Here is a 21,066-nt window from a genome sequence, read left to right as displayed (position 1 = left end):
AATCAAGTGGTTAAATGACGTTTTTAAAAACGTTGTTTTTTTTCATGCCGAAAAACGGCCGTGTGTACGGGGCATAAGACTTGACAGGCTGTAAGGCGGGGGGCAGAAAGTCACTGATTGCCACCATTACTAGTAAAAAAAAAAATGTCCCAGGATTTCATTTAAAAAATCTGGTCACCTTATCCTATTAGAAATATTGAATGTCTGGCCGCCTTGTGTGTGAAATGTGAGTGGAATTGTCATTTGGAATTGGCTCACATAAATAAGGTGCTGCAAACCTAGCCCTGTCTGTGTATACCGGTGTATTGTCACATTCTCCGGAGCTGAGCCCTCTCTGTATCACACACACACTGCCATATTAGGTATAGGCTGAGCCTTCCCGCATCATCAGTGGGCGGAGCCAGCCGAGGAATCCTGCGAGCACAGCCGGGTACACTGCACTGTAAGGCGGAGGCGGCAGCTGGGAAACACCGCGGCTTGGGTTGAGGCCTTCGTAGTGGAAATGGGAGAGCCCGGCGCCGAGAAGGTCTGTGTGGGTTATGAGAAGGGGTGTTGTGGGTGTCAGGAGGGCCGGAGTATTATACGTTTTATACGGCGCTGTCACTGAATTGCGATGCTTGTGTGTCTCAGTGGTGGGTCAGGAAATATTGAAGCCAGGAGGCCTGAATGAATGAGAAGGGGTCACGTGTCCCCATATCTGGGTTAGCACACAGCTCCTGTCTGCAGGAAGAAGTGTGAGTCTGTGTCCGGACACAAAACTTCCCCTGGATGGGGAGGGGGGTTAGAACTGTCTATGACCCCATTGGGGAGATTTCTCCTCACTTCCTGTCCCAGTTACTGGGGTGGGGGGTCAGCAGGACAGGAAGTGAGGACAGATCTCCCCAATGGACTTGATATGGAAGTAAATGTAAACAGGGCTCAAGTGTGACAGGTACTCCAAAAAAGATCCACACTGGAATTGCCTTGACAGGCGGGATGGAGGTGATATGATGCCTTCCCACCGTCTTTTTATCCCTATAATTGCCGAAGTATCACACTACAATTGTGTGCATTGCGGATATTGGTGCGTCCCCTCAGAGCTGCACTCGAGGCGCCACCGCCTGCGCAAAGTGACATTATAGAGGAGTGCTGCTCTCCCCACCAGCAACAAATGAATCACTTCAGCCCCGGACCATTTGGCTGCCAAATGACCGGGCCACTTTTTGCGATTCGGCATTGTGTAGCTTTAATTGACAATTGCGCGGTCGTGCGACGTGGCTCCAAAACAAAATTGACGTCCTTTTTTTTCCTCACAAATTGAGCTTTCTTTTGGTGGTATTTGATCACCTCTGCGGTTATTATTTGTTGTTATATAAACAAAAATAGAGCGACAATTTTGGGGAAAAAACTATATTTTTTACTTTTTGCTACAATAAATATCCCCAAAAAATCTATTAAATGTTTTTTGTTTTCCTCAGTTTAGGCCGTATTCTAAAAAAAATCGCAATACGCGTATATTGATTGGTTTGCGCAAAAGTTATAACCTCTACAAAATAGGGGATAGTTTTATGGCATTTTTATAATATTTTTTTTACTAGTAGTGGCGGCGATCAGCGATTCTTATCGTGACTGCGACATTACGGCGGACACTTTTGACGCTTTTTTGGGACCATTCACATTTATACAGCGGTCAGTGCTATACAAATGCACGGATTACTGTATAAACGTGACTGGCAGTGAAGGGGTTGACCACTAGGGGGCCAGGAAGGGGTTAAGTGTGTCCTAGGGAGTGATTCTAACTTTTGGGGGGGCGTGGCTTACTGTCACACATCACTGATCGCTGCTCCCGATGAGAGGGAACAGACGATCAGTGTTGTGTCACTAGGCAGAACGGGAAGATGTCTTGTTTACACTGGCCTCTCCCCGTTCTGCAGCTCTGTGACCCGATCGCGGGACACCAGCGGACATCGGGTCCCATGGGCACAGAGCTCACGGCAGGGGCGCCCGCACAATGGGCCATTCTGCCGACGTATATCCTCGTGACACGGTCGTCAAGAGGTTAAAAGGCAGCTACAAATACTGTAACTGCTGACTTATATTATTGGGACACTTACCTGTCCAGGGATCTTATTGGGACACTTACCTGTCCAGGGATCCAGCGATGTCGGCACCCCAACCGATGTTTCCATCGACTCTCGGGTGCCACCCCCGCCATTGTCTGTAAGGGAAACTGGCAGTGAAGATTTGCTGCTTCACAGCTGGTTCTCTACTGCGCATGCGTGAAGCACGCTGCACTCTCTGAATGGCCCAGCGGCGGGGGAAGGAGGAGGGGGGGACCAATGAGATATCACCGCGGAAATGGGTACCTGGTAAAAACCCCTCCCCCACATCGGAAGGTGCCAAATATGACAGCGGGAGGGGGAGAGGCAGATAAGTGGAGCTTCCACTATTGGGACCAGTACCGTGAAGCACATCATGGTGGTGCCTGTAGGTTCCTGGGATGTGAAGGTAAAAGTCTTCGGGCAGATCCAAGAGTACGGGTATAACTCACGTAGAATGCCAGGTGTACAAGCACCCAGAAGACAGCCAGAAAACTGGGGCTCATTCACATGGGGGAGGTAAAAGCAGGCGGTTGAACCACAGTTCTGCTGCCCTGCCCCCTCCCACTTCCCCGGCCGCCCCCCTGACATCATGTGCAGAATAAGGATGAGCTCAGGCGTTTTCGCAACTTCATGCACCCGCCAGGAAGCTGACACTCCACAGCGCCAATCACAGGCAGTGAGAAATTTTCTGATCCGCGCCCGCACAGATCTGGAAATGTCTCACTACCTGTGAATAGCGCTGTGGAGTGTCAGCTTCCTGACGGGCACGTGGAGTTGCGAAAACGCCTGAGCTCAACCTTAATCAAACAGCGTGTTGGGATATCGACCGCGACCCATTTACGTAAGTGGGGTTGATTGATAACTACTCTGCAACCGATTGCAATGCATGCGATTGCGGTGGGTCAGTATTTTCATGGTTAAAATTCAGAGTGAAAAGGCGCCATATCTTTGGGGGGAGGGGGGTTCATGGATTTATGTTGCACATGCTTAGTTTTGGATCGGTCCGCAGATGAGAAAAATTTGTTTCCAGCCTGAAAGAAGTAACATTTATAGGTAAAGTTATTCCCGGATCAACTTTACCTAAAAACGCCGATCGCCACCATTACTAGTAAAAAAAAAAAAATGCCATAAATCTATCCCCTATTTTGTAGACGCTGTAACTTTTGCACAAACTTTTGCCGTTATTGCGATTTTATTTTTACCAAAAACATGTAGAAGAATACTGAATACTAAACTGAGGAACATTTTTTTTATTTGGGATATTTATTATAGCAAAAAGTAAAAGGATATTGGGCCGGATTCAGGTAGCCGGGCGCATTGTTACGGCGGCGTAGCGTATCGTATTTACGCTACGCCGCCGTAAATCGGAGAGGCAAGTGCTGTATTCACAAAGCACTTGCCTCCTAAGTTACGGCGGCGTAGCGTAAATGGGGCCGGCGTGAGCACGCCTAATTCAAATGAGGATGAGGGGGGCGTGTTTTATGTAAATGGATGGTGACCCGACGTGATTGACGTTTTTGACAAAAGGCGCATGCGCCGTCCGTGTGCATTGCTCCAAAGTACGCCGCAAGGACGTATTGGTTTCGACGTGAACGTAAATTACGTCCAGCCCTATTCGTGAAGGACTTACGCAAACAACGTAAAAAGTAAAAAATTCGACGCGGGAACGACGTCCATACTTAACATTGCGTACGCCTCATAGAAGCGGGAGCAACGTTACGCCGGAAAAGCCTTACGCAAACGACGTAAAAAAATTCCGCCGGGGGCACGTACGTTTGTGAATCGGCGTATCTAGGTCATTTGCATGTTCTACGCCGAAAATGACGGAAGTGCCACCTAGCGGCCAGCGTAAATATGCATCCTAAGATACGACGGCGTAAGAGACTTACGCCAGTCAGATCTTAGCCTAATTTCGGCATATCTTGCTTTCTGAATACAGAAAGAAGATACGCTGGCGCAGCTTTGAATTTACGCGTCGTATCTATAGATACGCCGGCGTAAATTTTTGCTGAATCTGGCCCATTGTGTGTTTTTTTTTTTTTTTTTTCCCAAATCTTCGTTTTTCTTTTGTTTATAGAGCAAAAAATAAAAACCGCAGAGATGATCAAATACCACCAAAAGAAAGCTCTATTTGTGGGGAAAAAAAGGACGTCAATTTTGTTTGGGTACAGCGTCGCACGACTGTGCAATTGTCAGAGTGATGCAGTGCCGAATCACAAAAAATGGCCTGGTCAGAAAGGGGTTAACTTCTGGTTAAAAGCAGGGTCTTTAACCACTTGCCGTCGCCGCACCGTCATAATACGTCCACAAGGTGGCTCTCCTAGGCGAGATCACGTATTATGACGTCCTGCCTTTTAGCCGCCACTAGAGGCGCGCGCGCGCCCCCCGCTCGCCCCCGACCCCCGTGCGTGTGCCCGGCGGGCGCGATCGCCGCCGGGCACACGCGATCGCTCGTTACAGAGCGGGGACCGGGAGCTGTGTGTGTAAACACACAGCTCTCGGTCCTGTCAGCAGGGGAAATGCTTTTCTTCGGTTCATACAATGTATGAACCGAGGATCAGTGTTTCCCCTAGTGAGGCCACCCCCCCCCCACACAGTAAGAACACACCCAGGGACATACTTAACCCCTTCCCCGCCCCCTAGTGTTAACCCCTTCACTGCCAGTGGCATTTTTATAGTAATCTAATGCATTTTTATAGCACTGATCGCTATAAAAATGCCAATGGTCCCAAAAATGTGTCAAAAATGTCCGAAGTGTCCGCCATAATGTCGCAATACCGAAAAAAAAATCGCTGATCGCCGCCATTACTAGTAAAAAAAATATTAATAAAAATGCCATAAAAATACCCCCTATTTTGTAAACGCTATAACTTTTGCGCAAACCAATCAATAAACGCTTATTTCGATTTTTTTTTTTTACGAAAAATATGTAGAAGAATACGTATCGGCCTAAACTGAGGAAAAAAAATGTTTTTTTATATATTTTTGGGGGATATTTATTAAAGCAAAAAGTAAAAAATATTCATTTTTTTCAAAATTGTCATTCTATTTTCGTTTATAGCGCAAAAAATAAAAAACGCAGAGGTGATCAAATACCACCAAAAGAAAGCTCTATTTGTGGGAAAAAAAGGACGCCAATTTTGTTTGGGAGCCACGTCGCACGACCGCGCAATTGTCTGTTAAAGCGACGCAGTCCCGAATCGCAAAAAGTACTCTGGTCTTTGGGCAGCAATATGGTCCGGGGGGTAAGTGGTTAAAATCTGTTGGGGTCTTCCTCTTCTAAATGGATTCCATTTGCCATCCCATTGAAATTGATAAAGTGACAGTCACATGTGCCGAGTGTCACTATTGTCCTCCCACTTGGCACTATGACCTGCATCAACGTTGGGCAGTCTTCTTCAGAGACATATTTTCCCCCAAGATGGATAGGAAGGTCTGGGAGTGTTAAAGCGGAGGTCCACCTGTTTTTTTTTTTTTTTTTGTTTCAAAGCCAGCCGCTACAAATACTGCAGCTGCTGACTTTTAAAAAATGGACACTTACCTGTCCAGTGCGCCAGTGATGTCAGCAGACAAGGCTGAGCAATCGCTTGGTCCTCTGCTACTTCTGCCGCCATCCTCAGTGAGGGAATCAGGAAGTGAAGCCTTGTGGCTTCACTACCCGATTCCCTACTGCGCATGCACGAGGATCGCGGCGCGACGTCACTGGTCCCCGCTCTCTCCCGGGAACTGTGTGTTTCCCATAAGACATCGGGGGGGGGGTCACGTGACGAGGTTGGACTCCCGCGGGAGTCAGAACCTGGAAGTGGTCCAAATACCTGTCTCAGACAGGTATCTGCACCCCCCTCCCCCTGAAAGGTGCAACATGTGACCCTGGAGGTGGGAGGGATCCAAAAAGCGGAGGTTCACTTTTTGTGTGAACCTCCGCTTTAACCAGTTGCCGACCGGCCGCCGCAGTTTTAAAGCGGCAGGTCGGCTCGGCTGTGCAAAATCACGTAATTTTGCATTTTAACCACTAGGAGCGCTCGCGCGCCCCCTGCTCGCCCCTGATACCGACGCACGTGCCCGGCGGGCGAGATCACCGCCGGGCACCCACGATCGCTCGTTACAGAGCGTAAACACACACCTCCGGTCCTTTCAGGGGGAGAAGTGACTGATCGCATGTTCGTACAATGTATGAACAGCGATCTGTCATTTCCCCTAGTCAGTCCCACCCCCCCTTTCAGTTAGAACACAGAGAGGGAACATACTTAACCCCTTCCTCGCCCCCTAGTGTTAACCCATTCCCTGCCAGTGATCAATGCATTTTTATAGCACTGATCGCTATAAAAATGGCAATGGTCCCAAAAATGTGTCAAGTGTCCGAAGTGTCCGCCATAAGGTCGCAGTACCGATAAAAATCGCAGATCGCCGCCATTACTAGTAAAACATTTTTTTATAAAAATGCCATAAAACTATCCACTATTTTGTAGATGTTATAACTTTTTCGCAAACCAATCAATAAACGCTTATTGTGTTTTTTTTTTTTTTTACGAAAAATATGTAGAAGAATTAGTATCGGCCTAAACTGAGGGAAAATTTTTTTTTTTATATATATATTTTTTGGGCATATTTATTGTAGCAAAAAGTAAAAAAAATATTGAATTTTTTTCAAAATTGTCGCTCTATTTTTGTTTATAGCGCAAAAAATAAGCTCTATTTGTGGGAAAAAAAGGACGCCAATTTTGTTTGGGAGCCACGTCCCATGACCGCACAATTGTCAGTTAAAGCGACGCAGTGCCGAATCGCAAAAAGTGGCCCGATCATTGACCAGCAAAATTGTCCAGGGATGAAGTTGTTAAAGTAGGTGATGACCTCCAATTATAAGGAGATCTATGGTGACAGCATCAACTTTCATTTTTGTAATAGAGACAATGGTTATTTTTAACAGTCCAACATAAACTTACTTGAAAAATCTCCTTTCGTGTTGTGAGTTCTGCCTGTTTGCTAGCCGTCTTTTCCCACAACTTCCTGGGTTCCCAGCATTCTTTGCAGCTTCTCCTCTGCTGTTTACTTTACATTTCTAAGGACTACATATCCCATGGTACCTTGCTACCTGCAAGCAGTGATTCCTGTACTGACTCTGCCTCCTGAAACGCCTTCTTAACCACTTTAAGACAGACCCTGTTTTCTTTATCGTACATCACGGGACACAGAGCGGCATATTCATTACTATATGGGTTATATGGAGTACCTTCAGGTGTTGACACTGGCAATCTCAAACAGGAAATGCCCCTCCCTATATAACCCCCTCCCATAGGAGGAGTACCTCAGTTTTTACGCCAGTGTCTTAGGTGTTAGTCATGGTTTAGCTTGCCTCCGCATCCTTGGGATTAGGTGAGCTACCGGTTCTGTCCAAAAAAGCCTCAGCGCTAAAGTGGTCAGTAACCGGACCCCAAACCCTTGGGGTATAGCCCATAATGCTTTTCTTTTTAGAGAGCTGGACCCTGGGCCCAGAACTTAGAAACCTTTGGGTGCCTAATGTTTTCTGTTGCCAGGGTGCTATATGGGCCCAGGACAGTGGATCCTTCATAGGAACCCAGGGCCTGAAGGTCTAGACATCCCCACGGAGATGGGGGAAGATTGGGCCTCTTGCTTGGCAAAGTCCTGCGGCATGGAGCAGGTAAGTGAGGGGAAAACTTGCGGAACTTGGTTCTTAGCAGGTTTTTTTCTGGGGGGTCACAGGGGACATGCCTAAAGTTATGCACTGCATCTGGCAAACTAGTCACATATCATAAAGATAGGATGGCTCTATATGTATTATTCCCCATAAGATGTGACCTCCCTTGTAGTGTTGGAAAAGCATTGAGTGGGGCCTGTGTGATATAAAAATATATGTGTGTGTCAGAGAGCTGTGCTTACCTGCAAGCCTCCAGGCGATGCTCCATTCAGTCTTCCTCCTCAGAGCCTGCAAAGCAGGCAAAACGCTGACCTCCTCATGGTTCCAGGCTGCAGGCTGCAGTTTGCTGGAACAGAGAGGTCCCTTCCTCCCAAACCCCCCCCCCCCCTCTGTCGGGAGGGGCATTTCCTGTTTGAGATTGCTGGGGGGGGAAGGGCGGGTCAGTGGCTTAAGGAAGGGGCGGCCCTTCCTTGTTTGTTCCATTCAATACTTTGGAACGGGGGAGGAAAGACCAGAACGGCAGCACGGGGCGCCGAGGACTCACAGTGGCCAGAAAGGATATTGCAGTCTTCAGAAGACTGTTTTTCAAGCCTAGAAATAGGCTGTTTTCTTTTCCATCTCATAGTTTTTCTTTGCAATACTACTCAGGGGGACAGAATGTTTTTTTCTTTCCTGGATTTGAAACAAAAACGAAAAAAAAAAAAAAAAAAAGTCATCTAGGGGAGAGGAAGCATTTTTTATCCCCCAAACAGGTGTTTGGGCAATTAACTTTTATAGTTCCAAATACCAATAGGTAGCAGGTGTACCTTGGTATTGTACCATAGGCATCCGGAGAGTCTAAGGTCTCGGACAAAGTTATGCCGCTGCTTTCCCCACAGGGAGCCTTGGGGCCATCGGGATCTGGGGCTGGAGCTGGCGCGGGTCAGTCCAACCCTAAGATGGTCACGGACGAGGTATTACTCACCTCTTTAAGAGAGATGGAGAAAAGAATGGGAAAAATGATAGCCACAGCTATGCGGGGCAGTAAACGGATTAGATCTCCGTCGCCCGAGCGCAGACCCTCAGAAGAGGAGGTCCTTTCCTCAGGGGAATTGGACGACCTCTTGGACAAGGACCAAGTAGGTTCAGGGATCGAAGATCCGGATACAGAGGAGTCTGGAGCAGTCTCCCAAGGGGAGAGCTGGTGGACTCAAGCCTTAACGGACTTGGTCCATAAATGCATTCAACTTGCCAGTACCAGATCTCCAGGTATCTACGGTTTCAGCTTTGGGCTCACTGAGGGCGCCTCAAAGCAATGCAGTATTTCCGATCCACCCTCTACTAGAGGGAGTTTTGTTCCAAGATTGGAACAAGCCAGAAAAATCTTCTTACCACCTAAAAGATTCTCTGCCCTATATCCTATGGAAGATAAATTTTCCAAGAAATGGGCTACTCCTGCAGTGGACGCAGCCATCTCATGTATTAACAAATCATTAACATGCCCTGTAGAAAACATACAGGTATTCAAGGATCCAGTTGATAAACGCTTGGAAGCACTACTTAAGAACTCCTTCACTACTGCAGGGGCAGTAGTACAGCCAGCCGTGGCTGCGATTGGGGTTGCTCAAGCATTATCGGATCAGGTTAAGCAGATGCTTAAACTTATTCCTGCCCAGCAGGCAGAAGAATTTTCGGATGTCCCTAAGGCCATATGTTTTACAGTAGACGCAATTAAGGATTCTATCCAGCAAGCGTCACGTTTATCGTTATCCCTTATCCATATGAGAAGACTCTTATGGTTAAAAAGCTGGGAGGCCGAGCCCCCATGCAAGAAGCTCCTGGTAGGGTTCCCCTTCCATGGAGGACGACTCTTCGGAGAAGACCTAGATAAATACATTCAAACCATTTCAAATGGCAAAAGTACTCTCTTGCCAACTAAGAGGAAGTTTCAGGGGCCTGCGTTTAAACGACAGTACTCCCCTGGGCAGGGGCCCTCTAATGCCAAACAGTATCGACGGCCTCCTGCGAAAGCAAACTTCGGCTTCAACAGCAAATCACAAGGACAGGCTGCTAAAGGCAGAAAGCAGTGGGTTCGCAAACCAGCAAACCCAGCCCCCAAGCCGACCTTATGAAGGGGCGCCCCCACCCACGAAGGTGGGGGGAAGGCTGCGACTCTTTTCAGAGGTTTGGGAAGCCAGCATTCCCGACGAGTGGGTACGGTCTTCCGTGGCCACGGGCTACAAATTAGATTTCCTAAAGGTTTCCTCCTCTTCATTTCCAGGAGTCGAGGATTCCAAACGATCCGGAGAAAGGAGCCGCATTAATGTCGGCATTAAATCATCTACTTTCCCAGGAAGTAATAGTAGAGGTACCAGTCCTGGAACAGGGGCTAGGTTTCTACTCCAACCTATTCATCATCCCGAAGTCCAATTGAGATGTCAGGCCAATTTTGGACCTAAAGATGGTAAATACATACCTAGAGATCCGCTCATTTCGGATGGAAACCGTGCGGTCAGCAGCTACCACACTCCAAAAGGACGACTTCATGGCGTCCATAGACATAAAGGATGCCTACCTTCATCTTCCAATTTATCAGCCACATCAAAGATATCTACGCTTCATGGTGGCTTCGCGTCACTTCCAATTCGTGGCGCTTCCCTTCGGGTTGGCTACGGCCCCCCGGGTGTTCACGAAGGTCCTAGCTCCAATCCTAGCCAAACTAAGGATCCAAGGGGTCACGATCCTAGCATACCTGGACGACCTCCTAGTCATAGATCACTCGTCTCCCGGCTTGGAGCGAGCAGTGGCCCTCACGGTCCAATACCTCGAGAAGTTCGGCTGGGTCCTAAATCGAGAAAAGTCAGCTTTCCTGCCCACAAGGCAGTTGAAATATCTCGGCATGAGATTAGACACAGAACAACAAAGAGTGTTTCTACCTCTGAGGAAGGTCAAAGCCATCAAGGAATTAATCCTACTGGTTCTAAGCAAGAAGGAACCGACTATTCGCCTATGTATGAGATTACTAGGCAAGATGGTGGCCACATTCGAGGCGGTACCATACGCCCAGAGCCACACTCGCATCCTGCAGGCAGCCATCCTGTCAGCATGGAGCAGAAGGCCGCAGGCCTTGGATATCCCGTTGCCGCTCTCATCAAGAGTCCGACAAAGTCTGTGCTGGTGGTTAGACCCTCAGAATCTACTGAAGGGGAAGTCTTTCAGCTCAGTGGCTTGGAAGATAGTGACCACAGACGCCAGCCTGACGGGCTGGGGAGCAATTTTGGATGGTTGCACTCGCCAAGGTACTTGGGCAACGCCAGAGAAGCAGTTGCCCATCAACATCTTGGAGCTCAGAGCTGCTCGACTAGCCCTCAGGGCTTGGACGTCAAAATTGCAGGGGTTCCCGGTGAGAATTCAATCAGACAATGCCACGGCCGTGGCATACATAAATCACCAAGGGGGAACCAGGAGTCAAGCCGCTCAGAGAGAGGTGAGCTTGATTCTCCTATGGGCAGAGGCTCATGTGCCCTGCATATCGGCAATATTCATTCCAGGAGTGGACAACTTTCAGGCGGACTTCTTAAGCCGCCAGACTCTTTTGCCGGGGGAATGGTCTCTGCATCCACAAATCTTTCAAGCACTCTGCCAAAGATGGGGAGTGCCGGACGTGGATATCATGGCATCGAGACTCAACAAGAAGCTAGACAGGTTCATGTCCCGCTCAAGGGATCCGATGGCCTGCGGAACCGATGCGTTGGTTTGCCCTTGGCATCAGTTCAAACTTCTTTATGCGTTTCCCCCGCTCCAGTTACTACCCCGCCTGCGGCGCAGGATCCGGGTGGAGCACATACCAGTCATCCTGGTAGCTCCAGCATGGCCCAGAAGGGCATGGTACTCACTAATCTTAAAGATGGTAGTGGGAGACCCTTGGACTCTTCCTCTACGGCCAGACCTGCTATCGCAAGGTCCGATCCTCCACCCTGCCTTACGGCATCTAAATTTGACGGCCTGGAAACTGAATCCCTGATTCTCAGGGGTAGAGGTCTGTCTCAGAAAGTAATCTCTACCCTAATCAGAGCCAGGAAACCGGTCTCTAGGGTGATTTATTACAGGGTCTGGAAGGCCTATGTAGGCTGGTGTGAGTCCAAGCGATGGCTTTCTCGCAAATTTACCATCGATAGAGTATTAAGTTTTCTCCAGCTAGGAGTGGATAAAGGATTGGCATTAAGCATAATCAAAGGACAGATTTCTGCTCTGTCAGTGTGGTTTCAGCGGCCGCTGGCCACCCACTCGCTGGTTAAGACCTTCCTTCAAGGGGTCTTACGTATTAAACCTCCAGTTAAATCCCCGCTTTGCCCGTGGGATTTAAACCTTGTTCTGTCAAGTTTACAGAAACAACCGTTTGAGCCGTTGGCTGAAATTCCTTTGGTTTTACTGACAAAAAAGTTAGTATTTTTGGTCGCCATAGTTTCCGCAAGAAGAGTATCGGAACTGGCGGCCTTATCCTGTAAGGAACCATATCTTATTTTTCATAAGGACAGGGTCGTTCTCCGCCCTCATCCTTCCTTCCTACCGAAGGTTGTATCCAGTTTTCATTTGAACCAGGATTTGGTATTACCATCCTTCTTCCCTAAACCTACTTCCAGAAAGGAAGGGTTGCTGCATACCTTGGATATCGTCAGGGCCATGAAGGCCTATCTTAAAGCTACAAAGAAGATCCGGAAAACAGATGTGCTGTTCGTATTACCGGATGGGCCCAAGAAGGGGCAGGCAGCTGCAAAGTCCACCATTTCTAGGTGGATTAAGCAATTAATCACTCAGGCCTACGGCTTGAAAGGGTTGCCTCCTCCAGTATCATTAAAGGCTCATTCTACTAGGGCCATGGGCGCCTCCTGGGCAGCACACCACCAGATCTCTATGGCTCAAGTTTGCAAGGCGGCAACCTGGTCTTCTGTCCACACGTTTACAAAGTTCTACCAGTTGGACGTAAGAAGGAATTCTGATACAGCCTTTGGGCAGGCAGTGCTGCAGGCTGCAGTTTGAGACCCTCGGAATCCGGGGGCTCCTCTTTTTTGAGTTAAATTTAAAATTTAAGATTATTTTTCTCAACTAAGTTGGATTTATTATGATTTGAGTATTCTCTAAATTAAATCCTTTTGTCTTGGAGATGTTCTCCCTCCCCTCATTGTGAGCATTGCTTTGGGACATCCCATATAGTAATGAATATGCCGCTCTGTGTCCCGTGATGTACGATAAAGAAAAAGGGATTTTTAATACAGCTTACCTGTAAAATCCTTTTCTTGGAGTACATCACGGGACACAGAGCTCCCACCCCTCTTTTTGGGGACCATTTTGGGAGGCATACTGCTTGCTACAAAACTGAGGTACTCCTCCTATGGGAGGGGGTTATATAGGGAGGGGCATTTCCTGTTTGAGATTGCCAGTGTCAACACCTGAAGGTACTCCATATAACCCATATAGTAATGAATATGCCGCTCTGTGTCCCGTGATGTACTCCAAGAAAAGGATTTTACAGGTAAGCTGTATTAAAAATCCCTTTTTTCAGACTCTGTGTTTACAATTTAAAAACAATTTTTTTTGCTAGAAAATTACTTGGAACCCCCAAACATTATAATTTTTTTTCTAACACCCTAGAGAATAAAATGGCAGTCATTGCAATACTTTTTGTCACACCGTATTTGCGCAGCGGTCCTACAAGCGCACTTTTTTTTTGGAAAAAAAATAACTTTTTTGAATTAAAAAAATAAGACATCAGTAAAGTTAGCCCAATTTTTTTTATATATTGTGAAAGATAATGTTACACCGAGTAAATTGATACCCAACATGTCACGCTTCAAAATTGCACACGCTCGTGGAATGGCGTCAAACTTTTATCCTTAAAAATCTCCATAGGCGACGTTTAAAACATTCTACAGGTTGCATGTTTTTTTCTTATTTATTTTACTTGATTTTATTGATTTTGAAAGTGTTTTTAAAAAAAATAAAAATATTCCTATTACAAGGAATGAAAACATCCCTTGTAATAGAAAAAAGCATGACAGGTCCTCTTAAATATGAGATCTGGGGTCAAAAAGACCTCACATCTCATATTTGGACTTTTTTGAAAAAATTACAACAAAAAAATGTCCTTTCACACGGGGCAGATCAGTAATGATCCGCCTCCGTATGCTCAGCGGGGATCGCTCCGTTGATCCCCGCTGAGCCGGTGGATGACAGGGCGTTCCCCACACACTGTGTAGGGACCGCCCTGTCTTTTCTCCGCTCTCCCCTATGGGAGGATCGGATGAACAAGGACCGTATGTCCGTGTTCATCCGATCAGATCCGCAGACGGAAGGAAAAATAGGGTTTTCTTCCGTCTGCAAAATCGGATCTTTGCAGAGGCGGACGAGATCGTGTGTCAGCGGATGTTTATCCGTTGACACCCGCAATCTCATAGGGACCAATATATGTCCCTTTTTGAGGTCGCTTCCACCCTGCAGTGATATGGAGGTGGGTGGGGGCCATCTTCCCCCTTACTCGTCTCCACACACAGCAAGGGATAGGACCGGATCGCCTCCGCCGCTACCGGCGGCTCTGGTAAGTGTCGGAGGGCACCGGTGAGCGGCGGGAGGGGGGGGCCTTCTCCTGCCACCGATAAAAGTGATCTCGCCGCAGAGACCACTTTTATCTTTTAGAGGATCGCCCGCTGAAGAAGAGGATACTGGGGTTATGGTAGCTAGCTGCTACCATAACAACGGTATTCCTCTTCAAAGTCATCACGTAAAACTGCGGCGGGCGGTCCGTAAGTGGTTAAGGCAGGCTCTGTGAAATGTGTGACACAGCAGTGCCTACTCACAGGATGTAGTGATTAGGGCTGAAATGATTAATTGATATTATCGATAATATTCCATTATGAAAATCGTTGTCAACGATTTTCATTATCGATTAGTTGGTCCACACCTTCCTTCCTGTCTGTCCGGTAAGTAAATCCTCCTATCCTGTGTACAAATAATAAAAATACAATATAGAAATTAATATATGATTTTGAATTTTGACCATAGGTGAGGTTTAACCACTTAACCACCAGACCATATTGCTGGTCAAAGACCAGAGCACTTTTTGCGATTCGGCACTGCGCCGCTTTAACTGACAATTGCGCGGTCGTGCGACGTGGCTCCCAAACAAAATTGGCGTCCTTTTTTCCCCACAAATAGAGCTTTCTTTTGGTGGTATTTGATCACCTCTGCGGTTTTTAGTTTTTGTGCTATAAACAAAAATAGAGCGACAATTTTGAAAAAAAATAATATTTTTTACTTTTTGCTATAATAAATATCCCCCAAATATAAATATATATATATATATATATATATATATATATATATATATATATATATATATAATACATTTTCCTCAGTTTAGGCCGATACGTATTCTTCTACATATTTTTCGTCAAAAAAAAATCGCAATAAGCGTTTATTGATTGGTTTGCGTAAAAGTTATAGCGTTTACAAAATAGGGGGTATTTTTATGGCATTTTTAATAATATTTTTTTTTTTTTACTAGTAATGGCGGTGATCAGCGATTATTTTTTTTTCGGTACTGCGACATTATGGCAGACACTTCGGACACTTTTGACACATTTTTGGGACCATTGACATTTTTATAGCGATCAGTGCTATAAAAATGCATTGGATTACTATAAAAATGCCACGGGCAGTGAAGGGGTTAACACTAGGGGGCGGGGAAGGGGTTAAGTATGTTCCCTGTGTGTGTTCTAACTGTAGAGGGGGTGGCCTCACTAGGGGAAATGACTGATCTTCTGTTCATACATTGTATGAACAGAAGATCAGCATTTCTCTCCCTGACAGGACCGGGAGCTGTGTGTTTACACACACAGCTTCCCGCTATGTAACGAGTGATCGTGCGCCTGGCAGCGATCGCGCCCGCCGGGCACGCGTACGGGAGTCGGGGGTGCGCGCGCCCCTAGTGGCCTGCGCGAGAGCCGACGTATAGCTACGGGCTCTCGCGCAGGGGAGCTGACCTGCCGCCGTAAAATGACGGCGGCTGGTCGGCAAGTAGTTAATATTTCAGCTCTGGATGGAGGAAGGTCTTTGGATGTGTGGTCAGAGAATTCTCAGGTCTGCCATTGCTGACCTCTGTCAATACTGGGTGTCTGGTGTTATACTGACGCCCCGTCTTCAATAATTTGTTTCACTGACCTGGAACAAGTCTGCAAATCAGGAAAGTCAGGAGCTCTTCTTATCGCGCTTGTGGCTGAAATGAATAATGCTCGGGTTTTAGCAAGACAGCCAGACAACTAGAGTAGCATTTGTAATGGCAGAGGTCAGCAATGATTGCCTGGATGTTAGATACATGACAGTTGCTATTACAGTTTTCACTTGTAAGAAGAGCGGCAGCGTTTTTAGTCGAGTATTTATCACACCGCACACCTTTTTTTTTTTTTTTTTTTTTTTTTTTTTTTGCCACTTCAGACTTCACCACTGCGAGAGACTTGCTCATGATTTTATTCATAATTCCGTCTCTACATCAGGTTTAGCATCATTTGTGGTGCATTTCTTTTGCATATTTTTATACTTGTTATTTTTATTTTATTTATTTGTTTATTTTTATATTTTCATCTTTTTTTTTTTTTTTTTTTTTTCACCGTTTAGAACTCACTCTTTTATAGTAAGTACGGAATTTTTAAAAGGTTTTATCTGCGTGACAAAGAAATACCCAGCACCCCATCTCCCCCCTCCCCAACTAAATCCCCCCTCCCCCCCCCTACCCCCCCCCTCCCTTGACCATCCCACGACTCCACTGTAAGAATTCCTTCCCTTAATTGAAAAATGCGTTCCTATTCCTCTCTCAGGTTTTCTGCGAACCTCCAGGACTTTTTAAATTCCATCCAGGGTACCCATATATCCTTTTCCCCTACCTCGTGTTTATAGCTCCCGTATTTTAATTTCTCTCTCCTATAAGTGTCCTCTACGGAGTCGATCCACTCCCACATTTGCGGACTTTTCGCGTCTCTCCATTTAAGGGGAATCAATCGTTTCGCTGCGTTCAATAAATGAGGGATCAGTGAACCCTTGTACTCCTTCTCTGGAATCTCCCCCCCATGAAAGAGAACTACCCATGGGTTATCTTCCACTTCTTTTTTTGTTATTACCTTTATCAGGGCCAAGATTTTTTTCCAATAAGCTTTAATTTTCAGGCAGTCCCACCATAGGTGTGCCATTGTTCCCCTTGACTCACAACCTCTCCAACATTTCTCTGACTCTCCCCCTCTGAATTTTGCCATTTTATCTGGAGTGGCATACCACCTCGTCAAACATTTGAAGTTCATCTCGGCAGTTCTTACATCTACTGCCGAGGTGTGGGTCATTTTCAGGATTCTTCCTATGGTCGTTTTCCCCCTTGGGACCCCTAAGTCCGTTTCCCAATTTTGGATGTATTTTAGCGTGTCCAACTCTTCCGTTTTCTGCAAGTAATTATAGATTTTAGATATATTTCCCTTTGAGCTTTCGATGCTACACAATTGTTCCAATAAGGTGTAATCCTCTTGTGACCTCAAAGGGTGTGGTAGGCGCTTGACGAATGACACTAACTGCAAGTATCTCCACTCGTCGAGCGCCCTAATTCCAATCCTATATTTAATATCGTGAAGTGTCCTAATTTTGCCATCTAGTGTTATATCTTTTAACTGTGTTCTATTTGTGATCCAATTTCCCCCTACTTCTTTTGTCCCTGGAATAAAATATTCGTTTTCTTTTAAATCAATAAAGGGTGAGTTGAATTCTGTTTTTAATTGTTTGTGAAGTCTATCCCAGATCCTCCATGCATTATGAGTAATTGTGTGTGTTGAAGTGTGTAAGGATCTGTGTTGTGGTGGATTCCAAATTAATCTCCCTAACTGTGCCCTTGCTAATGTGCATTCAATATTTATCCATCTTTTGTCCTGGGATTCTTTAGCCCATTCTATAACCCGTGAGAGAACCGAAGCATTATAATACAATCTGATGTCGGGTACAGCTAAGCCTCCCTTTTTCTTGGCCCGTTTTAGAATTTGAGCAGACACCCTGTGTTTTTTATTATTCCAAATATAGTTCATTATGAGGGAGTTAATTATTTTAATGAATGACGGTGGTAGGTATATTGGGACCATTTGAAACTTGTATAGGATTTTTGGGATGAGAACCATTTTTACTACATTTATCCTCCCGAACCACGAAATAGGTCTATTGAATATGTTTTTAATTTCCCTTTTTATTTCGTTGAGCAGGGGGATAAAATTTATTCTATATATTTTCTTGATGGTATTTGCCAGTTTTATTCCCAAGTATTTTATTTCTTTTTGCCATTTAAAATTATATTTCTTCCGCAGATATTGTTCTTCTTCTTTAAGAATATTGATATTTAAAATCTCCGTCTTTTCTGTATTCATTTTGAAGTTTGACACCTCACCATATTGTTTTAAAGTAGCTATTAACTTCGGGAGAGTGACTCTTGGACTACTTATATAAAATAAAATGTCGTCTGCGAAGGCGGATAATTTGTGCTCATCTTCTCCAACCTCTATTCCATATATTTCTGGATTTTGTCGGACCATTGCCAGCAGGGGTTCCAGTGATAAAACAAAAAGAAGAGGGGACAGGGGACAGCCCTGCCTGGTTCCATTTCTCATCTCGAAGGGTGCGGATAAAGATCCGTTGATCTTGATCCTAGCGCAAGGGTGGAAATAGAGCGTTTTGATCCATTTGATCATCCTTGGGCCAATTCCTATACATTCTAGTGTTTGTATCAGGAACCCCCAGTCTACCCTGTCAAACGCTTTCTCAGCGTCTACTGACAGGAATAGACCGGGGGTCCCTCTTTCTTTGATCTGCTCCATGAGAAGAAGTGCCCTGACCCCATTGTCCTTTCCCTCCCTCCCAGGTATGAAACCAACCTGGTCTGGGTGGACAATGGTAGTCATCACCCCCTTCATTCGTTCAGCCAAAATTTTTGCATACAGTTTGGTATCTGCATTCAGGAGTGAGATGGGTCGGAACCCTGAACAATTCGTATTGTCCTTTCCCTCTTTTTTAATGACAGTGATCGTAGCTGTTAATGCCTCTCTGCTCATCTCGTAGTCTCGCCCCAACCCATTGAAATATTGACATAGTCTAGGGACTAAGATAGTACTAAACCTTTGTATGTAGGCCGACGTGAAGCCGTCTGGTCCCGGGCTTTTCCCATTGGGAGTATTTTTTAAGACCTCACTTATCTCCTGTTCAGTAATACGTTCCTCCATTCTTTCTATCTCAAACTCTTCTATCTTCGGTAGATTAGTTTGCCGTAATACTTCCCTGATCTTATCCTGTTTTTCGGCAGGGTCCCTGGTCTTCTGTTGGACATTGTATAGTTTTTCGTAATAGCTTCTAAAAGATTCTGCTATTTTATTTGTCGCGTATACTAAGTCCCCATCCCCATTCCTGATTTTTTCGATAAAATTCCTGGTTTTCTTTTTTCTTATCATTCTGGCCAAGTTTTTGCTAGGTTTATTTCCCCAGACATATCTTTCACTCTCTATCCTGTCTATGAAATTCTTGGTTTCTTGCCCGGCAAGGGCTTTATATTCATCCCTTGTTAAGGTTAACTTACGGAGTGTTTCCCTCTTTTGGCCCTGTAATTTATGTTCCTGTTCCAGCCTATATATCTCCTCTTTTAGTGTTTTTAATTTACTCATTCTTATTTTATTTTTCTTTGCCCCTTCTGCAATAAATATCCCTCTTATATACGCTTTGTGGGCGTCCCACAGGGTTGCTCCTGTGATTCCCTCCTTGTCATTCTCCCGAAAATACCATTCCAATTCTTTCTGTACTCTCTCGACCACAACCTCGTCTCTCAACAGACCTTCATCCAATCTCCATTCAGGTGGAATGCATTTTTGTATGGATGTGCTTATTTTCATGGTTATAGGGGCGTGGTCTGATAGCGTTATGATCTCACAACTTGCTTCGACCACCCTCTCCAAAAGTCTATGGTCTACGAGGACGTAGTCGATCCTCGAGTACGTCCCATGCACAGGGGAAAAAAACGTATAATCTCGTGTCTTGGGGTTAAGGATTCGCCAGACATCCACCATTTGGTTTTGTATCATTTGTTTTTTCAGTAGCTTAAGGTGCTCACCGTTATTCCCCTGAGCATGGGACGTACTATCGAGGCTCGGGCACATACAGAAGTTAAAGTCCCCCATCAACACCACATGTCCCTCTTCAAAATTTTTTAATTTTCTGAGGATTTTACTAATATATTTAGCCGAATTCACATTGGGTGCATACACATTTGCCAGAGTGTAGTCCTCCTCTCCTAGTTTTATTTTCAAGAACAAGAATCTCCCCTCCGGATCATTCAATCTGTCCACCAGTGTGTATCTAACTCCTCTTGCAAATCCTATGGCAACTGTGCTGCCCCAATAGGGGCATAGAATATGAGATGCATAGCCTCAGTTAATATTAGCATTGTTATATAGATTAGAGTTTATATAGTGTGGTTTGCCTATTTTCTCATAGCTAAATCTATGTGTTATCCTATGCTGCCATCTAGTGGCCTTTGTTGCAATGCACATGTTTTTATGTGATTCTTTGAGTTACCACATATTTTCACTGTATGTATGCCCCTCCCTGCTTCCTGTGTGGAGTACTTCCTGTGTCATCTCTTCAGCCAGCAAGCCACATGTAGAAGGACACTCATGTACTCTGCTCAGTACGTAGGAAAGGCATCATCTTTTGACCGTACAATACTATCACCATTCATCTGCTGTTCCTGTTATCTGCTGTAACCCCTGAAGTTAAAGAATAAACACCTCTTTTGAATGAATCGGTATTGACGAGTTCAGCTGTCTGACAAGGATTGTCCACAGTGAGTATATCTGCTTATACAGGCCAGGCATAGAGGTCTCAGCAAGGGATATATCGCTATCACAACAATCGGAGTCAGAATAGCAACCCCCCGAGATCTCGATGAGACTGTATCTCCATAATACCAGACGGGATATTCAGATGACAACAGCTTTATATTGGACTCTAAGGTAATGTGGGTCTCTTGTAGGAAGGCAATGTCTACTTTATACTGCGTAAGTTCAGCAAGAATTTTATGTCTCTTAATATGGGAGTTTAATCCTTTTACATTATATGATAAGAACTTAATATCTGTCATTTATCTCTTTTTTTTTTTTTTTTTTTTTTGAGTTTGAAAAGAATTCTTGTGGAGTCGTTCAGATGGTCTGTGGAGTCGTTCAGATGGTCCCCCTCCCCTTACCCTCCCTTCCCCCACCTCCCTTTTCCCCCCCCTCCCAATTCCCCATC

General features: G+C 45.5%; 1 protein-coding gene across 1 annotated transcript in view; it reads left to right on the top strand.

Annotated features, from left to right (window-relative positions):
• The first annotated feature begins 372 nt into the window (after positions 1-372).
• The window catches only part of UNC45A (unc-45 myosin chaperone A), an 81,117-nt gene continuing 60,423 nt past the window's right edge, over positions 373-21,066 (top strand). Inside the window, exon 1 of the mRNA XM_040342480.1 lies at positions 373-526. Within this exon, the coding sequence (XP_040198414.1) occupies positions 503-526 (24 nt within the window). The 5' untranslated portion in view covers positions 373-502. The remainder of the gene's footprint in view (positions 527-21,066) is intronic.

Source organism: Rana temporaria, chromosome 3 (assembly GCF_905171775.1).
Source record: "Rana temporaria chromosome 3, aRanTem1.1, whole genome shotgun sequence".
Taxonomy (NCBI): domain Eukaryota; kingdom Metazoa; phylum Chordata; class Amphibia; order Anura; family Ranidae; genus Rana; species Rana temporaria.
The sequence above is the reverse complement of the archived record's forward strand: the minus strand, read 5'-3'. Positions and strand labels throughout refer to the sequence as shown.